This window comes from Polypterus senegalus, chromosome 8, assembly GCF_016835505.1.
Source record: "Polypterus senegalus isolate Bchr_013 chromosome 8, ASM1683550v1, whole genome shotgun sequence".
Taxonomy (NCBI): Eukaryota; Metazoa; Chordata; class Cladistia; order Polypteriformes; family Polypteridae; genus Polypterus; species Polypterus senegalus.
The window spans coordinates 86,520,906-86,531,799 of NC_053161.1; the positions used below are offsets into that span (position 1 = coordinate 86,520,906).

The 10,894-nt window shown below is 35.2% G+C and overlaps 1 protein-coding gene across 1 annotated transcript in view; it reads left to right on the forward strand.

The window, feature by feature from the left end:
- col7a1l (collagen type VII alpha 1-like) overlaps window positions 1-9,215 on the forward strand; it is a 326,774-nt gene extending 317,559 nt beyond the window's left edge. Inside the window, exons 50-55 of the mRNA XM_039762163.1 lie at window positions 417-452; window positions 566-610; window positions 3,107-3,178; window positions 4,232-4,267; window positions 8,286-8,315; window positions 9,081-9,215. Of these exons, the coding sequence (XP_039618097.1) occupies window positions 417-452; window positions 566-610; window positions 3,107-3,178; window positions 4,232-4,267; window positions 8,286-8,315; window positions 9,081-9,215 (354 nt within the window). The remainder of the gene's footprint in view (window positions 1-416; window positions 453-565; window positions 611-3,106; window positions 3,179-4,231; window positions 4,268-8,285; window positions 8,316-9,080) is intronic.
- Window positions 9,216-10,894: the final 1,679 nt, after the last annotated feature.

Below are 10,894 nucleotides of genomic sequence, written 5' to 3' on the forward strand. Positions count from 1 at the left end.
ATGTCTTGAGACTTTTACTAAAGAAAAATGCAAGTATATAGTATATTTTGTTCAGTCTGTGTGTTTATACATCTGAAATGTAAGAAGCATATTATGCAATAGTAGGTCCCCATTAAAAAACAGACAGCTACCCTGCCATCCCCATTATTTTAATAATTTTCTCATATGCCACAACTTCGTTCTTTTGTTTTTTATATTTGGAACTTAACAAAAAGTATACTTCTAACAGATACATCTCAGTTTCATCTTTATTGTGCATATTTACATAGTGTTTGTCATTCATGGTACTATATTCCTCTTTTACTACACCAAATAAAGAAGATGATTAATAGATTTTTACTTTTTAACTCCATCCAGAAAAATAATTATTTAAAAAAATACAATTGATCAGAGGTTACTTCTGATATATTTTTCAGGGAGATCCTGGAGTGAAGGGGGAACCAGGAGCAAGTGTGAGTATAATTTCTGAAGTAACTTTAATGCTGCAGCACATAATGTATTACTTATAACACAATTCAAATTTAAATATAGTTCATTTAATTTATTTTTCAATTTTTTTCGTAAGGGTGAGCCAGGTCCTACGGGGGATCCAGGAGAGAGAGGAACAAGGGTAGATTAACATTTTTTGAAAACTAACAATCTTTGCTTTCTGTTTTTTTCTTAATTTCCTTGTTAAAACCTTTTGTTCTCTCATTGTATTGCATGGAGTAGAGACCAATGGAAAGTGTGTTTCATCTTAGGGTCCAAAACCGGCAAAAATTCGCTGTAACAGTCTGGGTTCTTTTGCAGCAAAATGATAGTTAATGGCATACATATATATGATGAAAGTAAAATTTTATTTAATGGTATAGATATTATACTTTTATAGGGATTAGTAGAAACATTTCTGACTTGATTCTAACATATTGCTTAATGAATTGCTCTATAGAATAATATTAATTACCAAAATCCCAAGTAGAATTTCTATTTGTGGTTTGGTAACTGTCTCATAAGCTCTACTCTCAAATATCATTTAACCTAACATGCATATCTTTGGGAATGTGAGAGGAAAATTGAAGTAACTAGAGAAAAACAGCACAAATACAGGGAGAATATGCACACTTCACAAATGCAAGGTCCAGACATGGAATATAAATTCAGGATGCCTTGAATCAGTGGCAGTAATTACCGCACCAGTCAAAGGAGAAAGCTCACTGTTTTGACTTACCTGTACTAGTGACTTCACTTCTTTATTCTACATCTCAGTGTCACAGTACCCATCATAAAAGTACAATTTAAAGTCCTAGTATCATCACATATGTGGGATATGTGATGATACTAAGACTTTAAATGGTACTTTTCAAAATTAAATTATTTTTCAAATTACAAAAATAAGCACAGTTCCCCTTGGCAAATGTCCAGTCATGACCAAGAGGCTGTAGAATTGTTTTACCTAAGTCAGTGATCACTACATTAGATGTAATCAAAATGTTTGTGACTGCCTCTATAAGTTTAATTTCAGTTTTATGGTGAGATGCATCTTATTGCAGGTGATCAGTGCCGATTAACTTCTAGATCATTTTGTTACATACGGGTGATCTGAACAAGTTTGACTGAGATGCTTTGTGAGTTTTTATTTTTCAAAAATAATTCATTTTAAGGTATTATATCTGAATTAGGAAATCTTGAAATTTTGACTGCTTCAACATTGACAGTGGTTTCAGGACACAATGATTCAATGCATTTAGGCAGTACTCTGGAAGAACAAAATATATTTAACTAATAAAAGATAACCATTAGCCAGACAAAATATATTTGTATCTTAAAAAACTGGTACAGCAGTCCCCACAGAGCAGAAGCTTCCATCAAGTTTCAAAATCATTATCATATTAATTGCATTTATTTTGGGCTGGACAAATAACTCATGAATTGCTTTGCTGAGTAGCATTCAAGGGAAGGACAACCCAGCATCAGCCTTATTCAAACAATTAGGCTGCTGTAATTAAACTTAACAAAATTCTCCTTAACTAAGTTGGTGTTTCAAGCATTCATTGCTACATACCTTTCACGATTATTGCAACAGCTTCCTTCTTAGGTGAGGCATTTTAGGAAAACATGTCTGATTATTGGTGTCGTTTCCCTTTCTTCAAGAGAAAGGTTCTTGTAAAATTTCATCTCCTATTAGCCACATGTGCTACAATTTACTATAAACATCAGGCGAATAAACTAAAATGAAAAGAGAGATACTTATTTGTACATACCGTATGTGCTATAGTTGTTGCTGAGCTATATTTCGCTCAAGTATTATTGGTTTCTTGTATCATGTTGTTTTTGTTCCACATTTTAGGATTCATATACATACAAAACTGTTGAATAATATAATATTTTGAGGTTATGTAGGATTCTTAATGAATTGAGCAAAAGCTTTCTTATGACAAGTTCTGCCAATACTGTAGCCATGATACAGACATTTCTCATCCACAGTCACATTGCTTGCTGTTCTAATTATGTGTTGTTTTTTTAGCTTTATTTAAAGTGCAGTTTAACAAAAACCCTGATCTGACAAAAAGACAGTACACTTTCGAAAACAAGTACATAGAAAATATGTACAATACGCCAGCTGAGTTTCAACTTGTTCAGTTTGTGCAAAATCATACATAAATGATTTTAGTAAGAATATAAATCACAAGCTAATTAAATGTGAATATAATACTAAGCTAGATATAATCACAGGTAATCTAGAATCAGCCAAACCATTACACATGGACAGAATTCAGGCATATAAGATCACATTAAAAGCGAAAAAGTTGTGAAATGATTTGTCTTGATTTCAGTCTTTACATTAACAAATGTTGACATTTTAATGGGTGTGTGGACTTTATAACCTGTTTTATATATTCTGAAAATGTGTGTGTGTGTGTTAAACATCATGCAATATCTTGCCATGCATCTGAACCCTTAATTGCATTTTGTGGAAACAGTGTCAAGCTATTCAAATTACAAAAATTAAAAAAAAAAAAAAACTCTTGCTGGCACCAAGTCATGTTTTTTCTAAAGAGTAACAAAGTCTAAGAAAATTGAACATTTTTGTCTCACATATATAATACATACAACTTTTTCTTTGTAGGGTCCTTTGGGACTTCCTGGAAGACCTGGAGACCCTGGCATTAAGGGAGATGCTGGCATTTCTGGAGAACCTGTAATTATGGATGACAGTTTACTATTAAGTTGTGATATAATAATATAGCATTCCATTCTAAAATCCACTATGTCAAGTTCATCTAACATGCATGTCACTGCCATGTGGGAGTGTAACTGAGGGTCTCCTCTTGTTGGCAAAACATTTTTTTTATTCTGTTTGGAGTGTCAAGAAAATACTTATATAGAAAAGGAGACAATGTTCAAATTCCATACAGCCAACAACCAGGAGTGGAAATTCAAAACCAGGATGCTAGAGTCCAGTGCTAACAATGAACTTTAGTGAAACAAAATATAATAGTATTGTAGGTGTGAAAAATTATTTTAAAAAAATTCAGTTAATTATTCCAAATAGTATATCATACTCAGTATTGGTTACTGGTAGCATGGAAAGCCCTGTGCATTTTCTCTAGGACACTGATTGATATGTCTGTTTGTATGTTTTATTCTTTATAAATATCCTTCATTACTATGGAATGTGCAATAAACTGCATTTAGTATAAATTATTTTAATATAAAGGGTAACGTTGTGCTTTACATATATTGCTGAGTATCAGGATGTCAAAAAAGTTATCTCTTATTTTGTAAAGTAGTACAAAATGTAAAAACTGCATTAAAAGTGACATAGTAAGCACAATAAAATAAAGTCAACATTTCTATTAAAACATTAATGGAGAATGTTTAAAATCCTAGGCTTTCTCATAAAACCAAAAGCTGTCAACAAATTTTTTTTTTTTAATACCTTAGTTACTACAGGATGACCAAATAATGTAACTGAATCTATCTTTCGGTGTTCGTCACTTTTGGCATACACCACTGGCCCATTAGCATACTGTAGTTTGAGGCAGCCAGGATATTCAACTTGCTTAATGCCATGTTGTTGCTGGATTTTCAAATGCTGTCATATTATTGATAGTACATTTTATGTATTTAGAATTGCAAACTGGATATTTGTTTTTGTATATGCTGTTGTGTTTACACAATACATCTAAAATGTGTGCCATCATTTTTATTGAAGTTAATATTTGATGTGACTTGCATTATTTCCTCACAGGGGTCAGAAGGGAAGAAAGGCGAAAAAGGAGAACCTGTAAGTATTGAATATGTTTCTCTTTTAAAATCATTTACAAAAACGTAGTTCAAGCTTTTTTTGAATCACAGACAAATAAATCTATACTAATAAAAGGCAAAGCCCTCACTCACTCACTGACTCACTCACTAATTCTCCAACTTCCCGTGTGGGTGGAAGGCTGAAATTTGGCAGGTTCATTCCTTACAGCTTCCTTACAAAAGTTGGGCAGGTTTTATATCGAAATTCTACGCGTAATGGTCATAACTGGAAGCAGTTTTCTCCATTTACTGTAATGGAGATGAGCTTCAACGCCGTGGGGGCGGAGTTTCGTGTGACATCATCACGCCTCCCACGTAATCACGCAGTACATAGAAAACCAGGAAGACCTCAAAAAGCGCCAAGAAAACATGCATTATATAATTGAGAAGGCAGCTAAACAATAAGAAGCGAAGCGAGTGACATATACAACCATATTCATGAGTTCTGCTACTGAAACAAAGCACATGTAAACCTACACTTTAAATTAAGTTCATAGACAGGCTACGCTGGCGCTTGTAATTTAGTGCCTGCCCATATAAGGCCGTCCGTCAGCGCAATCCAATAGCAAACTGCCACGGGTAAATATTCACGGGTGAAGGACTGTGCTTATGGAGAGGAAGATGAAATGGTCAGGGTGGTGTTTGACACAAACTCAGCGAAACTGCAAGAGAAAGTTTTAAGTGCCAGGACTAAGGTAACATTAAATACAGCCATGGACATAGCACGAGATGGCACCAGCACAGCTGGGAACCTTCGATGCATGTACACCGAGTGGCTCACGGAACTGACGAGTGCACAGATAAAAGGCAACAGTTCCAAAGAGCTGAACAAAACCAATTACACAATTGAAAAGGCAGCAAAAATATGAAGCGCCTCATACATACAAGCATATTCATAAATCCAACTACTGCGGAAACAAAGCACACGGTGGAAAAAGTCAATGTCCCACTAAAGGAAGACAGTGTAAAAACCCGTGCATGCAGTGTGTCAGGTCTCAGATAAAGAAGAAGACGAGCTGTTTATTGATGCAGTAAGAAACGAATCGATGAATGAAACCTGTCATCTTTACAACGATTGACAAACACGGAATGTAACTTGAACACAACACATCCTACAAATACGAACCTGATTGAAAGAAATAATGATAATCAAATCCTTGATGACCGCAACACTCAGTAACACTCACAAAACAAATACTGTATATTGACAGTCATGTTACGCTATTTTTAAAATGTTCCCTTTTCTTTTCTAGCTTTTTAACACACTACGCTCACGCTGATACGCTGGTATATATATATGTATATATATATAACCCGATCTACATACTCGAATAATGGATACTTTATTCGCCATCAATGATTGTTTTGGTAAAGCCATACTCAGTGTATTCATTAGATGAACGGTAAAAAGTAAGGGCGAGGGGAGGATGACTTATTGAGGCATGCAGGCTGTAGTGCGCGTCAACTTTATCTGAATTGCGCGATCACATTTGAAAACATATATCTTTTCAAGTTCTATTTAGTCCATATGTGTCAAACTCAAGGGCGGGCCACATCCGCCCGGCGTAATTATATCCGCTCGAGATCATTTTATATACTGTATTATTGTTATTAAAGCCCGGTATATGAAGCGCTGGTAACACAATAAACTACAGATCCCATAATGCAACGCTAGCTCACACGATGCTGAAGAGAAAAGTTGATTCTGAAAATAGAGCCTTTAAAAACCGATGGGAGGCTGAGTATATGTTTACTGAACCCGTGTGTCTCATTTGTGGAGCTATTGTGGCTGTAATTACAGAATTTAATCTAAGACGGCACTATAAAACAAAACATCAGGGTAACCTGAAAGACCTGAATGCAGTGCAGAAGATACAGAAAGCAGAAGAATTAAATAAGAATCTGATACTTCAGCGGACGTTTTACCCGTGCACAATCACAAAGTGATTTCAATTGAGGCTGCTTTTATTGGAGACACAACCACTTGCCCCACTTTCCCTGTTACCAAGTAATGTTAAACCAAGTCGTCACTACGGTGTTCCCAAATACGCACTTTGCTGATAAACTGAGCGCCCTGAGTTTGCACGGCGCTTTGGTGACTTTGAAGAACAAAAAAAGTCCGTCTACATGCGGCTCGAACCTCGTGCATGTTTGGTAGCACATATCTGTGTGAGAAGCTCTTCTCAGTGATAAAGAATAACAAAACAGCACACAGGAGTCGCCTCACTGATGAGCACCTGCAATCCATCCTGAGAATCTCCACAACACAGAACCTCACACCAAACAGAAACGAACTTGTGGCCAAAAAGATGCCAGGCGTCCAGCTCTAAAATGACATATGAGCAAAGACAACTGAATGATTTGATTTGTTATTGCTGAAAGGAACACATTTTATTTATATTTCCAGGTTTTGTTATGCAGCATGTTCATATTTGTATAATTTTGACAGGATATATTTTTATGGAGAGCAAAATCTTTTGGGATATTTAAAATCTAAGTTTATTTTTTATAAAATATAAAATTACAAAAGAGTAAAGAAATTTGAATGTTTGTTCTTTTAATGTTTACTTTATTTCTAACTTGTATAATTTAGACAGGATATATTTTTATGGAGAGCAAAATATTATAAGTTGTTTAAGGTTTGAGTTGATTTATTCAGGAATAATATTCCTGTCTGTTTTACCATTCCTACCAAAGATATTTCTGTCGACTAAATAAAAATTCCTTCTATTTAAAATTTAAATAGAACTTGAACAAATACGATAGTTCATAATATCCACGCAGACTTGCACGTAAGAGCGGTGTCATCCGTTTTAACAAACAGCGTATTGCACTGATACGAAATAGCTGTGTGTGTATATATGTAGATATGTATGTATATGTATATATATGTTTATATATGTGTGTGTGTATGTATATATATATATATGTATTTGTGTGTATATATGTGTGTGTATGTATGTATGTGTGTATATAGATGTGTATATGTATAGATATGTATATATATATGTTTGTGTGTGTGTGTAAATATATATATATATATTTATATTTATATATATATATATATATATATATATATATGACAGCAACACTCATCACTCACAACAGTGACAAAACAATTACGTTGACAATCATGTTACGTTATTTTCAAAATGTTTCCTTTTCTTTTTCATTGCTTCTTTAACACACTACTTCTCCGCTGCGAAGCGCGGGTATTTTGCTAGTGTAATTATAATCAATAACAAACTAAAACTTGAGTTACTTGCGGTAAACATTTAGTGTGACACACAGTCTTATCAAAATTAAAAAAACAATCATTCTGAGCATTTAATTTCATAAATTTTATGGTTTGTAGAAAGTGGACTTGTTTCTGTGTATTTCTTAAGCTTTTTATTTTGCTCTAAAATATTCAACCTGTGTCATAATTTTAGCAAATTAGCTTGATGATTACATGTTTCTGTAGCAAAAGTTTATAAGATGTGTACAAAAACTATTGCATTTGCTACCTATAATTCAGTAATTGAAATGGGGTTATCTACATAAGTACTGTACTCAAAAGAAATCTAATTTAGGAAATTTAACGTAAATATTAATTAAATAATTTACTTTTTTATGTTATTTTTGGGGTGGCACAATGGAGCAGTGTTTAGCGCTGCTGTCTCACAGTTAGGAGACCTGGGTTCGCTTCCCCGGTCCTCCCTGTGTGGAGTTTTCATGTTCTCCCCGTGTCTGCGTGGGTTTCCTCTGGGTGCTCCGGTTTCCTCCCACAGTCCAAAGACATGCAGGTTAGGTGCATTGGCGATCCTAAATTGTCCCTAATGTGTGCTTGGTGTGTGTGTGCGCACCTGCGGTGGGCTGGCACTCTGCTCGGGGTTTGTTTCCTGCCTTGCACCCTGTGTTGGCTGGGATTGGCTCCAGCAGACCCCTATGACCGTGTAGTTAGGATATTGTGGGTTGGATAATGAATGGATGGATGTTATTTTTGTTTTTCTTTACAGGGACTTCCTGGGCCCCCTGGAACTTCCTCTGTAAGTGTCAATATTATATTAAAAAACAATTTAAGTATAGTATTATAAGTATCATTGGGAATGGCTAATATTATCCAAATATTAATGAACACATTTTGTAGAAAGCAGAAAAAGTAAAATATTTTTTAAAATAAATATATGCCAAGTAGACATTATTGATATTTTTATTAGCAAAGAAAAGGCTATTATTTTAAAATACATTTATTTGTATGTAACACAATTTCATTTGTCAAGCTATGCATGTACTGCTTATTTCTAGCTATATTCACATTAAAATATAATGTTCAAGAAAGGACAAACACTGAACAATAACATACAAATGCAATATATCCATATACAAAAGAGACCATTTATCACATTACGGTTCTGTCATTTGCATTACAATTTAAAGGCTGTTCATAAAAGGGAAAAAAAATTACCAAACCACAGACTACCTAAAATTAGAGCAAGATAAGCTCAAGATCTGTTTGTTTACTTTTGGAAGGATTCATAAACTGAACAAAAACAAACCATTACTGAATGATCAGAGATAAAATGCTTCAACAAAGAGACCGATCTTATTGTCATAACTTGAAGGGCACTTGCTCGAGATGTACAGAGACATGTACAGTAAATGTCACAATGACTCCCAGGAGGTGTGCTCTTTATTCTATATATTATATACACATTCATGCATATATTGCAGAACTGAGTCTCAAATGCTAAATAGAATGCGTTCCATTCTATAACAAATAACATTTGCTCATTCATTTTTTTTTTCACCAGTGCATATCAATAGAGGGTCATTGTGCCCTGGACCTACCCTGGCAGTACATGACACAAAGCAGCAATCAAACCTGGATATGCTGCCAGTCTGTTTCGGGGCACACTCAAGCACACAGTCACATTCAGTCATACTAGTCCAATTTCATTTTGTTAACCAGATTAATTTGAAAATCTCTGGAATGCAAAAGGAAGGCAAAATACTTGACATTTATATTATAGGATTATATATGAACACTGGAGAATGTTCACACCACACAGAAAACATGCCAAAGATGGGACATTGGCATGGGACCTGGTGGAATATGAAGAATGTAAGCACCCCATATTTAAACAATTCTGTTGAAATTAAAAAAAAAAATGAATTAATAACTATGGTAGACATGACACAATTTCCAGACTATAAAACTACAAATTAGCAGAGACCTTGCATCTAAAACGCACACTGCATACTATATGAGAACAATACTTGAGTTCTATTAAACTTATTGTCGATAAGGAAATGTTTTGATTTTGCGGTTTTCAAAACTGGCTAATGTATTGGCTAACCTTTGAAGTTCCCATTTAGATAGCCATCCATCCGTCTGTCCATCCATCCATTTTTATACCACATTTATTGACATTTCAATTAATGAAACTCCAAATGCAAGAATCTATTTTAGCAGCATCAGATGCCAGGAAGGAACCAGACCTAAATTAGACAAAAGTCCATCACAGGACACACTTACTGTCTGTACACATCAAACGCAACTTATTCCTGGCCAGTTTCAAGTGATTTCAGAAAACGTTTTTTTAATCATCACAAACTCCACAAATAATATAAAATATTTTAATGTATAATTGCCAAAATGAAAAACAAGAAGTGTCAATAAATGTTTAAATATATACTGTTAAAAAAAATTAAAGAAACACTTTTTAATCCTAATAATAATTAATAATAAAGAATGTCTCTGACCAAACAATCAGAAACAGACTTTATGAGTGCTCTGTGCTCACTGCCTGGCACCATGGAGCTCAATTGACGTTTGCCATAGAATACCAGCATTGACAGGTTCACCATTGGCGTCCTGTGCTTTTAACAGATGAGAGCAGGTTCACCCTGAGCACATGTGACAGGCGTGAAAGTCGTGGAGAACGTTATGCTCCCTGTAACATCATTCAGCATGACTGCTTTGGTGGTGGGCCAGTGATGGTCTGAGGAAGCATATCCTTGGAGGGATGCACAGACCTCTACAGGCTAGACAACGGCACCTTGACTGACACTAGGTATCGGGATGAAATCCTTGGACCCTTTGTCAGACCCTATGCTGGTGCAGTGGGTCTTGGGTTCCTCCTGGTGCACAGAGTATGCAGACAGTTCCTGGAGGATGAAGGAATTGATACCATTGACTGGCCCTCACTCCCATCTGACCTAAATCCAATAGAACACCTCTGGGACATTATCTTTCAGTCCATCCGATGCCATCAGGTTGCACCTCAGACTGCCCAGGAGCTTAGTGATGCCCTGGTACAGATCTGGGAAGAGATCCACCAGAACACCCTCCATCATCTCATAAGGAGCATACCCTGACATACATGGGGGTCATACAAACTACTGAGTACAAGTTTGAGTTGCTGCAATGAAATTTCAGCAAAATGGACCAGCCTGCTGCATTTTTTCATTTCCACCAAATGATGTGGCATCCTTTCGTTCCTAACACATTACCCAGTCCATATCTGATGTGTTTTCAAAGTGTTCCTTTAATGCTTTTGAGCAGTTTATAAATAAATGCATTGTAAATGAAAATATTAAAAAAAATCCTGAAACCAGAAATTAA